General features: G+C 44.8%; 1 protein-coding gene across 1 annotated transcript in view; it reads right to left on the bottom strand.

The window, feature by feature from the left end:
- GNG10 (G protein subunit gamma 10) overlaps positions 1 to 3,514 on the bottom strand; it is a 65,776-nt gene extending 62,262 nt beyond the window's left edge. The window contains exon 1 of the mRNA XM_069766976.1: positions 3,356 to 3,514. Within this exon, the coding sequence (XP_069623077.1) occupies positions 3,356 to 3,436 (81 nt within the window). The 5' untranslated portion in view covers positions 3,437 to 3,514. The remainder of the gene's footprint in view (positions 1 to 3,355) is intronic.
- Positions 3,515 to 20,062: the final 16,548 nt, after the last annotated feature.

The following is a 20,062-nucleotide window of genomic DNA, read 5'->3' as shown; positions in this document are numbered from 1 at the left end:
AAAAAAAAAAAAAATCACATTTTTATCACAAAAATATTTTTTTACCCCAATTTTTTTTATTTTCTCAAGGGTAACAGGAAAAAATGGACCCCAAAATTTGCTGTGCAATTTCACCTGTGTGCCAATACCCAATGCGTTGGGGAAAATTACTTTTGAGGTACAGTTCAAAGCTCAGAAGAAGCATCATATGGGAGTTGAGATTTTGCTGCAGAGGGCCATATCACATTAGCAGAGCCCCATGAGGTGCCAGAACAGCAGAAACCCCCCAAAGTGATGTCATTTTCAAACTACACCTCTCAATGAATTGATCTAGGAGTGCAGTGATCATATTGACACCATATGTGCCTCACAGAAATTTATACCATTGGATGTTGGAAGAATAATTACATTTCTTCCACCAAAATGTTGTTTAAAGTCCCAAATTTTTAATTTTTATAAGGGCTAATAGGAAAAATGGACCTCTAAGTTTGTTGTACAATTTCTCCTGAGTGCGCCAATACCCTACATATAATCGGGAGCTACTTTTGAGGCACCGTGCAAAGCTCAGAAGGAAACAAGCGATATATTATAGTGCAGATTTTACTGTTAGGGTTTGCAGGTGCCATAACCCACTGGCAGAGCCCCTGAGGTGCCAGAACAGCAGAACCCCCCCCCCCCATAAGTGACCCCATTTTACAAATTAAACTTCTCAATGAATTCATCTAGGGGTGCAGTCATCATATTGACACCACGGGTGGGTCACTGAATCTTATACCATTGGGCAGTGACAAAAAATAATTACATTTTTACCACAAAAATTTTATTTTAGCACAAGATTTTACATTTTCACAAAGGAAAATGGGTAAAAAATAGCACCAAAATTTGTCACACAATTTCTGCTGAATCTAGAAATACCCCATATGTGGCTGTGCAGTACTGATTAGCCACATGGCAAGACTCAGGAGGGACGAAGCGCAGATTTTCTTAGACTACAGTCGTTTGATGACTCAATATACAGAGCCCCTAAGTGCTAGAAGAGCAGAATTCCCCCTTAAATGACACCATTTTGGAAATTATACCCCTGCCAAACATGTGTGCGGTAAATGTGGTTTAGGCACACTTGACGATCAGAAGGGAGTGGGAATTTTGATTTGGGAGAGCAGAATTTGCTAAATTTTTTTTGGAGGCGCGAGGAGCAATTTCGCTTTCTCAGAGCCTTTGTACTACCAGTAACTTGGAAGCCCCCTATATTTCCGTCAACAGATGATGGACCTGAGTGGGGACTTGCTTTTTTTGTGGATTGAGTTGAAGCTTTTATTGGAAACATTTTACATAATGTTTGGGATCACATTTATCCTGCGATCTACTCTGAGCACTTACTTTGGGGTTTCCATCTAAATCTCTGAGTGACGTGATTCATATGGAACACCGTGGGGGATCCATTCCTTATAATCAAGCAGCAGACCATGATTGGTCATGATTAAGGGAGCTTAGTCTCCAGAAACGTGTTGAGATTCTTACCCATATGGTTTGTGCTGAAGTTTTGTATCCTCCATGTTTAAGTTTGTGAATAAAGAAAACTTTTTTTCACGGATTCGGTGAAGCTGGACATTTTCTTCTTTTGGATTCTACACGCCTGGACATAGCGGGTCCATGCTCCCGAAACTCAGGTTATGCATCGAGGGTGAGCTGGTTTATATTCCTTCTCTTCAAAATATTAATATCTTCCCTCAGTCACTGGCTTTCCCTCTCTGGCAGAGAAAATTGCACGTGAGCTCACGCCAATTTTTTTCTGTGAATTAATCCTTTAATTTTTAACACCTACAGCTCCCACATTTTACACACACACACACACCTAACATTATTAGTCAGGGACATATAAAAATCTAATGGATATGCAATAGTTTACTGTATGTAAACCATGTCTCATATCCTGTCGAGTTCTGTTATGATTTTACAGATGCTGACAACTGAATTATCGGCTATTCTGCTATCTCTCTATGAAATATCTCGCCATACGGATGACACACGGATACTGTAATGAGGAAAAAAAAAAATCGCATCCTTGCATTGCGCACGGATGACATACGGATCACTGTTGGGGAACATTTCTGCGAATCTCGGCGGTGAAAAACGGACCTTTTTTTTTATACGTGGTGTATGACGCCGGCTTTATAGAGGAAATCAAAGAGAGAAGGGCAGCCATACCTACCAATATATGAATGTATGTGCCCTCATGTATTTTTATTTAATCTGTTCTTATAAGGAAAGTACATGGTTGAGCATAAGCTAAGGCTACATTCACATTTGCGTTGTGTGCCGCTGCGTCGGCGACGCAACGCACAACGCAAATAAAAACGCACCAAAACTAACGCAAAAACGCTGCGTTTTGCGACGCATGCGTCCTTTTTTGCCGAAATTTGGACGCAAGAAAAATGCAACTTGTTGCGTTTTCTGCGCCCGACGCATGCGGCAAAAAAACGCATGCGTCGCACAACGCAGCACAACGCATGTCCATGGGTCCCCCATGTTAAATATAGGGGCGCATGACGCATGCGTCGCCGCTGCGTCGCCCGACGCAAACACGCAAAACGCTAATGTGAACGTAGCCTAATTACATGTATACTGTATACATTCTGCTTTTTTTTTTAAAAAAAATGTAATCCATCCCCTTCCAACTGAGCTTTCTGTAATCCCCAAATGCACATTATACTTGATTTTACCTGACCATTAAAATTCCTTTCACAAACCCTATTAAAATTGTATACTGTTGGGTGGAAAACGGAGGAAATCAGAAAATCCATTAAAATCTTTCACATTTACTTTCCAGGATGTGGGACTGTGGGTGATTTATGAATAATGAAGAAATGGACACACATAATGGAGAGACTCATAAGCATAACACGTTGCTGAAAAATATTTTTCTACGATAATCACAAATTTGGGAGAACTATAGATAGTCGATAACCAGTTTTTTTTTACTTCTTCAATAGGTTTGGATTTTTCCTAACACTCTAGCACTGTAAGGAACATTGCGCATAATACCATGCCATAATGTTTGGCCAAAACATGACATTAAACGAAGCTCTCCAGTGGTGGAGAGGTGAAGGTGACCATCCCCTCTCCTAGACTTAGTTGCTGGCATTCTCAGGCTGGGTTAAGTTTTGCTCTACTTTGAGGTGGTCATCACTGCACTTCTTAGCATCTTGCAGAAAAAAAGGGTTAATTCAGCAGGAGCTAGTCCTGACATTGTATATGGCAGACAGATAAGTCATGTCACTGCACAACCCTACTGAGAGTAAATCCTTCTTGGTGTGAGATGCTGTCAAATACCCCAGATCAGAACAGTAAAAGCTCCAAGTAGCACAATCATTACCTTGATCCTCTCCACACTGGCTTCCAGCTTCAGCTGCTCCACCAGTCTTTGCATGGTGCTCAGGCTAGAGTTAGAAGACATGTCTACCCAGGGAGAGAAGAGTTCTATCTGCTACTTCTCCAGATACTTGTCTGATCTCAGGGCAGGAAATGATCTCACAAGTAGCTAAACTCACAGTCACTAGCAGCCCCGAGCTGAACAGCAGCTTCCAAACAGGAGAATAAATAGTGACTATGGCGCCCCCTAGTGGCAGCAACAGAATATAACAGTTGTACGATGTCAACCTAAACAGAAAAGTCAGATTTAAAGAATCAATTTTGTAAATATTTCTATTGCTAGTATTAGCCCATATATGTTTGGCCTACCTTCACATCTCTTTCAGTGGTTTTGGTATTTTGAGTTCTGTCAAAGAACTTGGACAGAGCGTAGTCCGCCACAGTAGATAGGTATTGAGTATAGCCATGTAAATGTATACAAAACCACAGTAATGTCGCAGTACAAGGATAATGTATGTAGTTATGTTACATAATGGGGATGGAAGAGAAACAAATTGATATAAAAGAGTTAATAAAGGTACTGAAGTCAGTGCCGATCAGGGATAATGAAAACAGTGATGTCACAAAGCATAACTAATAAATAAAATGGTGTCACACTAGAGATTATAAATAAAGTGACAACAAAGTGCAGGAACAATATGAAAGAGTGTAGGGATAACACCATGTCACAGTACATAGCTAATAAATGTAGTGGTGTACACGAATAATAAATGCAATGCAGTGTACAAGGGTACACACATAACTAAATAGGCAAAATAAACTAAATTACTATATGGTATATGCAGGGCCACCATCAGGGCATTACTGCCCTGACTGGCTTATGGGGCCCGATGAGCAGAGGGGGCCCACATTGGGCCCCGTCTCTTCTGCTCACCGGGCCCCAGCGGCAGGATTCTGCTGATGCACTAACTGAACCTGCGTCCGAGATGCAGGTTCAGTTCGGCCTCAAGCACACGCTCAGTATTTGGTCACCCACAGGAGCAGTTGATAAATAAAAACACGTCACCACTTCTGTATAGACTTTTCCTCTCACTGTCCCACTCCTGGTTTTGGCTACAGATACTGATGCAAAATACTGACCAAATACTGAATGTGTGAATGTGGCCTTAAACTCTATTGCCGTGTGGGCCCGCACGCCAATAGTTAAAAGCCGCCAACTAATAGGAGGCTGGCAGCTGATGTCAGCGTGCACGTCGCTGGTGCATGACGTCATTGTCATTCACCGGCGAGTACACGCTTGAAATGCCTGGGGTGGACGTCAGCGCTGGACCGCGGCTAGGTAAGGAGAAAGTGTTTTTGTTTCATTTTTTATAATTTTTATTGAAAACGGCAAGCCACAATATGTTTGGGAGGTAGTATGGAGCCACATGGGACATGTGTCTCCATCCTGCCTCATCTGTCTCCTTCCTGCCTCATGATCCTGAACCATGTAACATGGTGCAGGATGGAGACACATGGGGCAGGATCATTGGGCAGGATGGAGACAGATGGGGCACGATAGAGACACTTGGTGCAGGATCATGGACAGGATAGAGACATGGGGCAGGATGGAGACAAATGGGGCAGGATGGAGAAAAATGGGGCGGGATGGAGACAGATGGGGAGGGATGGAGACAGATGGGGAGACAGCTTGGATGGGATGGGGAGACAGATGGGACAGCATGGGGAGACAGATGGGACGGGATAGGGAGACAGATGGGACGGGATGGGGAGACACAAGGCGCAGGATGGGGAGATATTACCCTAGGGGCGAATTAAGGGATATTATTACTGCAGTCATGTATTTTATTTTTTGAGGATACTGTTTTCCATGTAGGGGTCCTGTTACTGTGCAGAGCAACATTGTTGCTTTTTTCCCGTCATGAGGTGTAGTGTAGAAGTTAGGAAAAAAATTAAGTAATGTGCTCTCCAAGCAGTGCACTAGAGAACTGTGTTATTTCCTGCAGAAATGAGCCTTGGCTGGAAGAAGTGATGGCGGTCTGTGCTGGATGAAGATGAAAAGTAAAGATGAAGGACTTCACCTAGAGACGTCACTGGTGAGTTGGTGTTTTACCTGTACATTGACACTATACATCGTATACTTTATACAGAGTTCCTGTGTACAATGTAACCAATGATCTGTACACTGACACTGTATACAGAGCTTCTGTGTATAATATATAGATTATGTATGTGTATAATATATAATATTCCTGATCACTGTATTACATGTACACCGACACTGTATACAGAGCTCCTGTGTACAATGTCACCGTTGATCACTGTATTATCTGTACACTATATACTGCGTTCCTGTGTACAATGTAACCAGTGATCACTGTATTACCTGTACACTGACACTGTATACAGAGCTCCTGTATATAATGGCACTGTATTACCTGTACATGGACACTGCATACTAAGTATAGATCTCCAGTGTATCATGGGACTTATGGTGATATTAGTATTGTGGGTTTTTTTCTATTAATATTGTAGTATTTGGTCACTATGTGGTGTTAATATGTGGTCTAGCCATGGTGTGGCTGTATTTGTTTCCTGTATGTGATATCATAGGTCACTATGTGGTGGTAATATGTTGTCTAGTCATGTGTGGCAGTATTTATTCCTTGTATGTAGTATTATTCGGTTACTGTGGTGGTAATATGTGATCTGGTCTTGGTGTGGCTGTATTTGTTCCTTGCATGTGCTATTATTCGGTCACTGTGGTGGTAATATGTTGTCTGGTAATGGTGCAGTGCTATTTGTCACTTGTATGTGGTATTAATGGTCATTTTAAACATTGATGAATAAAAATATACCTAAATTGTATTAGATCTCTGCTTGCTGTCATCTGCTGCCTATCATCCTGCAACATTCCCCTTTAATGGTACAAATATCTCTGCTTGCTGTCATATGCTGCCTATCATCCTGCAACAATTCCTTGAATGTGCCTGCTGAATGTTTGCCACATTAATTTGCTGTATTTTATTAAATACTTACTGCTGCACATCCATGCTGGGGTCACAGGAGATATTATCTTGTGCAAGTAGGTGTTAGAGAGAGCATATGGTTGTAGCCAGGCTCAGTTCCTTTGATCATTTAACCTCCCCCGGGTTGTTGGCCAATTGCTAATGTATCCCAAATAAGGACCCACAATCCCTCTCTCCTGATCCTTTACTCAGTCCTATAAATTTAGTAGCATCTTAAGGGGTGCACGCGTGTGTGGTCAGGCACGTGCATCCCTGCAGCAAAGCATCACGCAGCTAAGCATACAGATGCCGCAGTAATTTCAACGGCATCACGCAGCTAAGCATACAGACGCCGCAGTTATTTCAATGGCAGTTAGTCACAGCAGGAGTCAGGACCCCACTCTATGTCGCTGTCTCTTTTGGGTATGTCTGCTGAATAAGCACTTCTAATTACTTGGACCTAGCTTTTCTATTAACCCATCTTACTCCTTCACCATGTTTATGCAGCGCCCCAGGGTCCTGGTTGTTGCAGTAATGTCATTTTCCTCTAGGGGAGAGTGATATTACGTTTGGAGGCAAAGAAGGACAACTGAATCCAGGTATCACAAACATGTAACACATTTCGCACTCCAAGCCACCAGGGGGAGCTCTGCTCCTATTTATTAGGGCACTCCTCACACTTAGGTGAAACTGGTTGCCTGGGGAGGAAGTTAGTCAGTTGCTGGCTGATCTTCGCTCAGTTAGTTGGTCCCTGACAGGGGTGGGATCCTGTCAGATATCGAGACAGAAGGACACGGAGCTGTGCCTGCCCTAAGTGCGGCAGCTTCTAGAAAGAGACACTGAAGGAGGACTGTATTGTAGAGAGGGTGAAGAAGTCGTAGCAAAGGAGTGGATATCAGTGGAGTTCTGTCCTGCACAGGCTGCCTCCTTCTGAGGTGCAGGATCCCGGTAGCCGGAACACCGAGGGAGCAACGATCCTTTATGCCTTGCTCCAGAGACCGGCAGGAAAGCTAATTGCACGTTACCTGTCCGCCCCTACACCCAGGAGGCAAGGTGGTACCCCTTAGAGGCTGGGGCATGATAGAGTCCCTGTAAAACGCCTCAAGCCACCGGTCATACTGGTTTGTCCTATCCATCTGGGGGACAGAGAGAGAGAGACATAACATCTATAACATCTGAGAGGACCTTATGAGAAGCTTAGCAGTAAGGTACTACAACACCACGGCACTAGAGGAAGGCTACTGATTTCTACCTGGACAAGGGGACTCTGGATTTGCCTCCAAACCGGCCGGACTCTGCCTGCCCTGTGGTCTGATACCCTGGACTGTGGATGCCGAAGCCTTCAGTAAAAGGTAAAGAGACTGCAACCTTGTGTCCTCGTTGTTCACTGCACCTCACACCATCCACCATTTACACACCGGGAAGCTCTGGGGACATACTTCACCTGTGGAAAGGTATACCATCTAGCTGCCATAACATCACCCCAGCGGACCCCTTGAAGCAGCGTTGGTCACCCTGACCGATTACCACAAGTGGTGTCACGAACATTCCCTTTAAAGATCTTTCCCCTTTTACAAGGACGTCCCAAGGGCCACGGACCAGGTCAGCCACTGTGACATCCCCCTTGATCGCGGTCCGGGCAGCAGCAGACTCCAGCGTCCTCATCAGCGGAGCGGACCGGTATCGATGGAACCACATCAGACGCAGGTACAGAAAACTCCCCTGCCCCAGTGACTGATCCTGCTCCAGCGACCGCTCTCCGCCTGGCTGCTGATCCCGCTTCAGTGACCGTTCCTCCTCCAGACTGCGACCGAACACCATCCATCACTCCAGCTTCAGTGACTCCCCACATCACTGATGAAACACCATTCCCGCGACCGAGGGCATACCGCTGGACGTGAGCCCTGAGGGGGGTGATCTTCCGATGGTACGCTCCGAGAGATGGGGTGGATGGGGCCTATATATCGGAATCCTCACCTGGGAGGAGTATAGACGATGCTTGATCTTACAGTGGAATGACAGGAAAGGGCGGCAAGCCCAACGTAGGGCGCTGACCCACAAAACCCAACGTAGTGACTCGCGCCCCGCAATGCGGGGGATAGTAATAGCCTTTCACCTGAAAAGGGGTTGGGGCTTCATTCAGGAACCGGGACTGCAGACCGAAGTCTATGTCACCAGCGGTAACGTGGAATTCCATCTCCGGGGCGGACATCCTGACCGAGACTTGCGTTGAGGGGATCACGTAACATACACCCGCCACTGGAGTGAGAAAGGTTGGCACGCTAAGAACGTTGAAAGATGTGCACCTGCAGTAGCTCCCCCTGCTGCAAAAACTAAGACTGCCAGCACTATCCCTCCAGTCTCCGAAACAGTCACTCCTCAAACCAACACTACTGTGTGTATAATCACCACCTCTGACACTGCTGCTGTGGCAAATGCCGTCACAGACATTCCTACCCAAGCTACACAAACTTTGATAGCAGCTAATGACTTGACAATATATGAGAGGCAAACCCATGACGTTTACTTGGAACCAGAAGAAGATCCGGGCACCCACCTGCCCAGGCCAGGAAGTGTTCGATGCCGGCTAGTTCCTTGGAAATTGCTATAATACGATACCACAAACTGGAACACTGATTGTACATAGTTTTTTAACTCTTTTGCTGCTTTAAACCCATCCAGGGTTATTTCTTAAAGGGGAATAATACCCAGAGAAAAAAGGAGTACTATGTCCAAAAATATATAAAAAAAAATATACAAATTATATTGAACAATCATATAGTAACACATCAAAATGAATATAAATGTAAAACACATATAAATGTGGAGGGATTGTTAGGGGTCGAGTTCCCGCTTCTGCACAGGGGGAATCTCGAGCCACTTCCGCTGCGGTCTCCCATTCTTGTCCAGCCGCGGTGGAGCCTGCTCGGCGGGGACGTCGGTCCCAGCGTCTTGCTCATTCTCACTCTGTTCTGAGAGTTAGTGCTGCTTCTCCAGTCTCTGCCTTTAAAGTCAGTGCTGGTCAGCAGCGAGCGGACTTCTCTGGGACTAAGTCCTTGTCTGCATGTACTGAGCATGCCCAGCGTAAGGTCTCCCGTTGGAGATCGAGGGTCATGTGCTCAGGCTCTGCAGCACATTCCATTGGTCCTCTTGGCAGGTCCTAGAAGGGCAAAAGTGCTGTGGCCACTTCCTGTGCTGCTGCTATATAAACTGTGCATGACCGCACGGCCATGCGCTAGTATTGTCTTACAATTGCTTATGTGTGTATGTTGTGAGTGCAAGTCGTCCTTGGAAACCCCTACCCTATTGAATGTCTGTTCGCGGAAGGTGTATGGCTGCTACCTAGCGCCCGACTTAGCCTACAGCACTAACACACATCACAGCGTCCTGTAGCTGTGCCTGCCAGTACGGCGCCGTGCGCCTGCCTTGCGCTTTCCATACCCGAGTCTGGGTGGTTAGTGGCGTCCGTTAGTGCGGCATCGCTCGCACTCTTGTGCACATAGATTGCTTAAGGTTCTCTACACACCCAGTTGCGGTGTTACGCCAGCAAGGGTCTAATCGGGCTCCAATCCCTTCTGGGGTTAAGTCCGCTGACCACTTGCTCGCGCACTAGTGCGGTACTGCGGTCCTGTGAATTAACAGGATCGCTTTCTTCACGCTGGGTGAGGTTTAACCCACGCGTGTATACTTTAGTGTACCGCCATATTGTCTGCTAATTGCTAGCAGCAGGTTCTCACCTGCACGGTGGACCCCGGACTGCGAACGCACCTTTATCATCTGTCTTGGTGCGTTCCGCCAGTCCTAACAGGGATCAGATACAAATCGGCCACGGCTATCCCAGCATAAATGTCACAGAACAATAAAGTGCCTAGTGCTTATGTTAACATGGGAAGAATTCAAAGAGTGCCACACAGTAAATTTAGTTAATCAGATCTATGTATTCTGCTCAGTAGCAGACTCATAATGCATATCAAAAATGAGATGTTCTTACCCATCATGTATAACAGAGCCGGACCAGTGTCCCGCCTCCACCGAAGCTCGTTTCGCTGCTCTTTTTCAAGGTGCGGTGTTGAAATGTGTGTGAGCCAATGTTTAAATACCTTTTCGCGCCGGGTACCTGTATCAATGGCGCATGTCTCCCGAACTGCACGACGGAACTTGCATCACTTGCGGCAGGGCGGAGTAACACTGCGTGTCAAAGCGACCGTCGGTGTGATGTCACTGAAACGCAAATGTCATCCACAAGCGCCATCAGCGATGCTCCAGATCAGTGCAGCAGGAGACATGCACACAACAGGACTCGTTCGAGTATAAAACCGCAATGGAAGCGCAACCATATTAGTAGAAATAGAAGGATATCTAAATATTAATATATAAATAAGGTGAATGATAGTAGTGCAAATGTGATAAATATACTACATATATAATTATTCCATAATTATACCTCAAAATATAAGTGTATCTTCATTATATAATACATAAATAACAAAAGTGACAAAATTACATAATAAATACATTTGACACCTGTGTTAACAAAATATTAAATAGATAAATAATAATAGTGAATATAATAATAGTGATTCCACTTCATCCTTCGTCTTTCCAGTCCATAACTAGGAAACTCCATAAATAACACTTCCAAAGCAACTTTCTGGCCCCAGATTACTTTGCCAGTTCACAGGATGGTAACGTAGATCAATAGAACAAACTAGGAAATAAAATATAAAAATGAATATATAAAACATGACAAAAAAATCAAAACAACACAAAACACAAAAGGATTAAAAACAAGTCTGGGATTTTGTGTCATTTACTCTACAAGAATGAACCAAAGCTCAACTGCTCATTGAGACCTGTCGGTGCCACCGTATTTAATACCATGATCCACCGACATTCCCTTTGAGCCAAAATACGCTTAGTGTCACCATCCCCCCCCCCCTAATGCCTGCACGAATTTTATCAATACCCCAAGCTTTTAAACCGTCTGGATTACATTTATGTTTGAGACGAAAATGTTTAGGAACTGACTTCGATAAATTAACATCCTCCACGTCACGTGCGGCCACAATGTCCCTACCATGTTCACTTATCCGAATATGCAGTTCTCGTGATGTTAAACCGATATAGATCAAATTGCAGGGACATACTGCATAATACACCACATTGGTGGTGATGTAATCTCTGATTGTATATTCCTTATGGCTAATTTTAACAATTTAGATCAATATATTCGAGTAGAGTTTTGTAGGAATCATATATTTACTCAAAACCACAAAATTTTATTTAATATTATTCTTGTATATTCCTTATGGCCATCCGATGCCGTAAAGCATGTAGCACGTCTCAAATATCTGCATGCCAGACAATTACCACAAGAGTAAAAGCCTGTTCTTGGCATGCCAGCTCCAAATGGATCAAATTTCTTAGGTACATAATGACTTCTCACTAACATATCCTTGAGGTTCTTACTTCTTCGTGCAGTCATTAGTGGGCGTTGTGAAAGGCATCCCCGCAGAATGGGGTCTGTTTTCAAAATCGACCAATGTCAATTTAGTATTGATCTCATAGTGTCCCATCTATGATTGAATGTGGAGATATATCTCAACTCTCGATCTTTTTTTAATGATGGTTCCTTTACTCTGTTCACCAATAAATCATACCTATGTGCTTTCTTAGCTCTCAAATAACCCCTTTTGATATATCTTTTACTGTAACCCCTTTCAGCAAATCTCTCCCCGAGGTCCACAGCCTGCCTCTCAAAAGCTGTATCAGTAGTACAGATCCTCCTGGCGCGAAGAAACTGCCCTACACGTATTGATCTAATCGTGGAACGCGGATGTGACGAGGACGCATATAAGAGGGCATTCACAGAAGTCTCTTTCCGATATAAATCAGTATGTATAAGACCATTGGACTGAACCCTAAGTGTAACGTCCAGAAATGCAATTTCATTTTGATGGTAGACATAGGTGAGATAGATGTTGGAGTCATTGCAATTTAGTCCTGCAAATCTGCAATTGGGCCCTGCCAGATGAACAGGACATTGTCAATCTACCTGTACCATCCTATAATCTGGGGAGCGGCATGTGCGCCATCCGAAAAAATCTCTCTCCCAATATCCCAAAAATAAATTTGCATAGGATGGCGCACATGCCGCGCCCATGGCAGTCCCTTGCTTCTGCAAGAAAAATCGATCTTTAAAAGTAAAAAAATTATGAGTCAGGACGAATTCCAACAACTCCAACACCAACTCACGTATGTCCGCATCCAAGTTGCTTGTCTCAAGAAAAAAATCTGGATGCCCTCAAACCGTCCTCATTGTGGAAGCTGGTGTAAAGAGACTCAACATCCGCCGTAACAAATACCATATCCGCGTCCATAAAGAGACCATCCAGGCATCTCAAGATATCATTGGTGTCTCTGATATAGGAGGGAAGAGTCTCAACTTGAGGATGCAAGTAGTGTTCAATAAACTTGCAGACTGGATAGCATAACCCTCCCATGCCAGAGACAATTGGGCGTCCAGGAGGATTGACAGGATCCTTGTGGACCTTGGGGAAAAGACAGAAAGTGGGGATTACCGGGGTAGAGACTAATAGTCCTCCCAACACTTTTTTTGAAATGATTCCCCTCTCATATGCAATCTCCAAGATGTTATGTATTTGACTCTGAAATTTTGAAAGGGGACTTTGGGGCACTTGCACACATGTCTCCTTATTCCTCAATTGTCTCATAGCTTCCTTCTCATATTTTTCCACCAGCCAGATCACCACATTACCCCTCTTATCTGCCGGTTTTATCACTACATCATCCCATGTTTTAATTTCCTCCAAGGCCTGTCTTTGTGTTAGATTTAAATTATCTTTTTTCTTATAGTTGTTAATGGCCTTAAAAATCTTCCATAACTAGGCGGGTAAAAATCTCCACCTGTGGGCATAATGATAGTGGGGGGAATGTGGGGCATCTGGCCGAAATAGGGGGCGTGGACGTACTCACCAAGTCAGGGTTTGCTTCACTTTCAAGCTCCTCCAATATACGTATGGCCTTCGCCTCAGCATAATCCATCTCCTGACTGGGTGAGGATCGTGCATGTAGTCTTTTGAGGATAATTTTACGGGAAAAGAGATGGAGATCTTTTATTGCTACAAAAAAATCAAAGTTGTTAACTGGTGAGAAGGAGAGTCCCAACTCTAGGACACATTTTTGTGATTCTGAAAGGGCATGTGAAGAGAGGTTAATTACCTCAAGTGTATTAGGTCGGGCTTTTTTATCATTCTTAGGTGACTTCGCATTCTTGCGTTTATTGCCAGGTCTTCCCCCTTTCCAACGACCATCCTTCACATAATCTCTTCTTCCCCAGAGAGATCTCACATTCTTCACACCTTGCGTTATATCCTCAACAGATGAGATTGAGGTCGATCTAGCCCTTACAAACGCTTTATTATTGTTAGGATAGCGACCTCGACATCTATATACTCAGTCCTGTTGTCGATCAGCCAGATTGCGTTGGTACTTTTTAGTTTTTTTATGAACAATTTCTGTCTCCCATTTCTTTAAAAGTGTGTCAAGTTCAGCTTTAATTTTAGTTATCATCTCTGCAGTCAGATGTTTATTAATCTCATCTTGTATTGTCCCAATCTCCACATCCAAATCATTCAATTGTTTCTCATTAGATTTACATAATAATTCCATGAATTTCTTAGAGCACGCAGAAGCAGCCTCCTCCCACTGTGCTACAAAGTCAGTGTCCTTAATTACAAATGAGGGGCAAAACCTGAATCCGTAACCCCCTTACTTATTTCTACTTACTGATTTCTTAAAGGGGTCCCATGTTAAAGGGATCCTGTGTTTTGCACAAGTTACTCGTTGCCTTAAAGAACTGCAGAATCATGGACTATACATGATCGAACTTACTTGTAAATAGTTTACACCTTCTTAAAAGTGCTTCCTACTGGTTTTACAAAAAGGAGCTTTTACAGAGACTGCTTCTGACAGAGACTATTTCTAATATAGTTAGAAAGTGTTTTGTTTTTTCAGAGACCTGAAGAAAAACACGTTGGGTTTGGCAGAATTCTGGGTGTGGATACACGCCTTGTAGCCCGCCCAAGGCCAAAGTTGGGGGTTAATAACGGGTCACTTGCTCATGTCACTTTTGTTGCCAAACTGACTTGAATCTTGATGTGATTATTTGCACTACCTCATTGAGTTGTTTGAACCCATGAAGGGTTCGATGTTTAATTGTTGCACTTTGCCAGAAAGTTAATATATTGCAGAGTTAATCTGATAGATAGAATTGTGGTTTACATAGTTGATAGTATGTAGTTGAAAATATAGAGCACTTTGAATAAAATTGAGATTGAGTTAGGAAATGTTTAATGATGCACTTTTGAATAAATTGAAGGAAGATGCAGTGAGCCTGTGGGGGTTGATAGACTGTCCTGAATCGGAGCGGAGAAAATGATTGTTTTGCACTTGATAGCATACCTGTAAGGGTACTTCTATTTCATAGCTAGTTTATGGCTATATTGTTTCATGACTAAAGGTACCGTCACACATAACGATATCGTTAACGATATCGTTGCTTTTTGTGACGTAGCAATGATATCGTTAAGGAAATCGTTATGTGTGACAGCGACCAACGATCAGGCCCCTGCTGGGAGATCGTTGGTCGCTGGGGAAAGTCCAGAACTTTATTTTGTCGCTGGACCTCCCACAGACATCGCTGAATTGGCGTGTGTGACGCCGATCCATCGATGTCTTCACTTGTAACCAGGGTAAACATCGGGTTACTAAGCGCAGGGCCGCGCTTAGTAACCCGATGTTTACCCTGGTTACCAGCGTAAACGTAAAAAAAAAAACAAACACTACATACTTACCTTCCGTGTCTGTCCCCGGCGCTCTGCTTCCCTGCACTGGCTGTGAGCGCCGGACAGCCGGAAAGCACAGCGGTGACGTCACCGCTCTGCTTTCCGGCTGGCCGGCGCTGACAGTGCAGAGGAAAGCAGAGCGCCGGAGGACAGACACGGAAGGTAAGTATGTAGTGTTTGTTTTTTTTACGTTTACGCTGGTAACCAGGGTAAACATCTGGTTACTAAGCGCGGCCCTGCGCTTAGTAACCCGATGTTTACCCTGGTTACCCGGGGACTTCGGGATCGTTGGTCGCTGGAGAGCTGTCTGTCTGACAGCTCTCCAGCGACCACACAGCGACGCTGCAGCGATCGACATCGTTGTCGGTATCGCTGCAGCGTCGCTTAGTGTGACGGTACCTTAAGTCGCATGCGCACAATGTAAATATGTTTTGTTATGTAATGTTTAAGTTACCTCCCATAAAGGGAAGCAACAGTTTACATTAACTTTTTTCATAGCATTTAAAATTTTGTATGTCTTTTACTAACATATTGTTGTTTTCTTTTCCCAGTCCGGGAGTACTGGATTTAACGGGGGAGAGTGCAGCGCCCCAGGGTCCTGGTCATTGCAGTAATGTCATTTTCCTCTAGGGGAGAGTGATATTACGTTTGGAGGCAAAGAAGGACAACTGAATCCAGGTATCACAAACATGCAACACATTTCGCACTCCAGGCCACCAGGGGGAGCTCTGCTCCTATTTATTAGGGCACTCCTCACACTTAGGTGAAACTGGTTGCCTGGGGAGGAAGTTAGTCAGTTGCTGGCTGAGCTTCACTCAGTTAGTTGGTCCCTGACAGGGGTGGGATCCTGTCAGATATCGAGACAGAAGGACACGGAGCTGTGCCTGCCCTAAGTGCGGCAGCTTCTAGAAAGAGACACTGAAGGAGGACTGTATTGTAGAGAGGATGAAGAAGTCGTAGCAAAGGAGTGGATATCAGAGGACTTCTGCCCTACACAGGCTGCCTCCTTCTGAGGCGCAGGATCCCAGTAGCCGGAACACCGAGGGAGCAATGATCCTTTATGCCTTGCTCCAGAGACCAGCAGGACAGCTAATTGCATGTTACCTGTCCACCCCTACGCCCAGGAGGCAAGGTGGCACCCCTTAGAGGCTGGGGCATGATAGAGTCCCTGTAAAACGCCTCAAGCCTCCGGTCATACTGGTTTGTCCTATCCATCTGTGGAACAGAGAGAGAGACATTGAAGACACAAAAGCTCTGTTGTAAAAAAGTCACAGTAAAAAAGCAAGTGCTAGTCAAAAAAATGAAAAAATACAGGGTATTTAGTTAATACGTTTTTTTGCAAAAAAAAGTATGTTAAGCTGCTCCACCAATCGCCAAGGTATACCCATAATAGATCAGTCCTATCTAATGTACATAATCCCTATCTGATGTATTTAAAAACCTGATCATCTGTATAGTACCTGTATAAGCAGGGTTCAGAGTGAAAATATCCATGTAGAACATGCAGGATGGAACAGCTACAATGCAAATGACACACAGAGGAGTGGTAGACTCCCCAGTCTTGTAGAAACAAGAGAACAATTATAAAACTAAAAACACATGGGCTCCTTGCACAGTGAACAAGTCTGTAGAAACCTGTTCACACCACCAAAGAACTTGAAGACACAAAAGCAACAAGAGTATGTTTTGACCTCTCTGTGCACTTTTGTGTCTTCAAGTTCTTTGGTGGTGTGAACAGGTTTCTACAGACTTGTTCACTGTGCAAAAGAAGCCCATGTGTTTTCAGAGAGAGAGACATAACATCTATAACATCTGTGAGGACCTTATGAGAAGCTTAGCAGTAAGGTACTACAACACCACGGCGCTAGAGGAAGGCTACTGATTTCTACCTGGACAAGGGGACTCTGGATTTGCCTCCAAACCGGCCAGACTCTGTCTGCCCTGTGGACTGGTACCCTGGACTGTGGATGCCGAAATCTTCAGTAAAGGGTAAAGAGACGGCAACCTTGTGCCCTCATTCTTCACTGCGCCTCACACCGTCCACCATTTACACACCAGGAAGCCCTGGGGACATACTTCACCTGTGGGAAGGTATACCATCTAACTGCCATAACATCACCCCACAGTGGACCCCTTGAAGCAGCGTCGGTCACCCTGACCGAATACCACAGGTGGCGTCACGAACATTTCCTTTAAAGATCTTTCCCCTTTTACACGGACGTCCCAAGGGCCACGGACCGGGTCAGCCATCATGACATCCCCCTTGGGAACCGAAGGACCCGGTACCGAGTACCTCGCTGCCCTTGGGGTAACAGGTATATACTATATACAGGAGGAGATGACATACAGCAGGTACAGTGGGGCAAAAAAGTATTTAGTCAGTCAGCAATAGTGCAAGTTCCACCACTTAAAAAGATGAGAGGCGTCTGTAATTTACATCATAGGTAGACCTCAACTATGGGAGACAAACTGAGAAAAAAAAAATCCAGAAAATCACATTGTCTGTTTTTTTTACATTTTATTTGCATATTATGGTGGAAAATAAGTATTTGGTCAGAAACAAAATTTCATCTCAATACTTTGTAATATATCCTTTGTTGGCAATGACAGAGGTCAAACGTTTTCTGTAAGTCTTCACAAGGTTGCCACACACTGTTGTTGGTATGTTGGCCCATTCCTCCATGCAGATCTCCTCTAGAGCAGTGATGTTTTTGGCTTTTCACTTGGCAACACGGACTTTCAACTCCCTCCAAAGGTTTTCTATAGGGTTGAGATCTGGAGACTGGCTAGGCCACTCCAGGACCTTGAAATGCTTCTTACGAAGCCACTCCTTCGTTGCCCTGGCGGTGTGCTTTGGATCATTGTCATGTTGAAAGACCCAGCCACGTTTCATCTTCAATGCCCTTGCTGATGGAAGGAGGTTTGCACTCAAAATCTCACGATACATGGCCCCATTCATTCTTTCATGTACCCGGATTAGTCGTCCTGGCCCCTTTGCAGAAAAACAGCCCCAAAGCATGATGTTTCCACCACCATGCTTTACAGTAGGTATGGTGTTTGATGGATGCAACTCAGTATTCTTTTTCCTCCAAACACGACAAGTTGTGTTTCTACCAAACAGTTCCAGTTTGGTTTCATCAGACCATAGGACATTCTCCCAAAACTCCTCTGGATCATCCAAATGCTCTCTAGCAAACTTCAGACGGGCCCGGACATGTACTGGCTTAAGCAGTGGGACACGTCTGGCACTGCAGGATCTGAGTCCATGGTGGCGTAGTGTGTTACTTATGGTAGGCCTTGTTACATTGGTCCCAGCTCTCTGCAGTTCATTCACTAGGTCCCCCCGCGTGGTTCTGGGATTTTTGCTCACCGTTCTTGTGATTATTCTGACCTCACGGGGTGGGATTTTGCGTGGAGCCCCAGATCGAGGGAGATTATCAGTGGTCTTGTATGTCTTCCATTTTCTAATTATTGCTCCCACTGTTGATTTCTTCACTCCAAGCTGGTTGGCTATTGCAGATTCAGTCTTCCCAGCCTGGTGCAGGGCTACAATTTTGTTTCTGGTGTCCTTCCACAGCTCTTTGGTCTTCACCATAGTGGAGTTTGGAGTCAGACTGTTTGAGGGTGTGCACAGGTGTCTTTTTATACTGATAACAAGTTTAAACAGGTGCCATTACTACAGGTAATGAGTGGAGGAAAGAGGAGACTCTTAAAGAAGAAGTTACAGGTCTGTGAGAGCCAGAAATCTTGATTGTTTGTTTCTGACCAAATACTTATTTTCCACCATAATATGCAAATAAAATGATAAAAAAAAACAGACAATGTGATTTTCTGGATTTTTTTTTCTCAGTTTGTCTCCCATAGTTGAGGTCTACCTATGATGTAAATTACAGACGCCTCTCATCTTTTTAAGTGGTGGAACTTGCACTATTGCTGACTGACTAAATACTTTTTTGCCCCACTGTATATCTATTTACAGGGCAGATGACATAAAGGTATATACTATATATAGGAGGAGATGACATACAGGTATATACAGGAGATGACACAAGTATATACAATATACAGGAGATGACATACAGCAGGCATATACTATTTACAGGGGAGATGACATACAGGTATATACTATATAAAGGAGATGATATACAGGTGTATCTATAATATAACGCTGGGAGCGTCACTCTGTCCGAAGCCTCTATAGACTGCGCAAGCGCCGGCGCAGTCTGGGCCTCACAGAGCGACGCTCCCGGGAGATCGCGGTATGCGTAAGCACTGAACGCATACCGCGATCTCCACCGGAGAGTCAGGGACCGCCAGGAGGGAGGGTAAGTATACTCACCTTTCCCGGTTCCAGCGCTGCTTGCGGCTCCGTCTCCCGGCTCCTCTGCTCTGGAGGGCGCGGACTGCGCAGGCATCGGCGCCTGCGCAGTCCGCGCTTTCCGGCGCCATTTTCTTGAAGACACACTCCGGCTCCACTGCAGGTGTGTCTTCAAGAAAATGGCGCCGGAAAGCGCGGGCTGCGCAGGCGCCGATTCCTGCTGCCGGAATCGGCGCCTGCGCAGTCCCCGCTTTCCGGCGCCATTTTCTTGAAGACATACCTGCAGTGGAGCCGGACGATAGGTGAGTATGGCATTTTTTTTTTTTTTTTATATGGCAGCAGCATTCGGGGGCATACACACTGGAGCGGGGGGCATATAATACAATGGTGGCGCAGGATGGCAGCAGCACATGACAGAACGGGCGCAGGATGGCAGCAGCACATGACAGAACGGGCGCAGGATGGCAGCAGCACATGACAGAACGGGCGCAGGATGGCAGCAGCACATGTCAGAACGG

The sequence above is a fragment of the Ranitomeya imitator genome, chromosome 1 (assembly GCF_032444005.1).
Source record: "Ranitomeya imitator isolate aRanImi1 chromosome 1, aRanImi1.pri, whole genome shotgun sequence".
Lineage (NCBI taxonomy): Eukaryota > Metazoa > Chordata > Amphibia > Anura > Dendrobatidae > Ranitomeya > Ranitomeya imitator.
The sequence above is the reverse complement of the archived record's forward strand: the minus strand, read 5'-3'. Positions and strand labels throughout refer to the sequence as shown.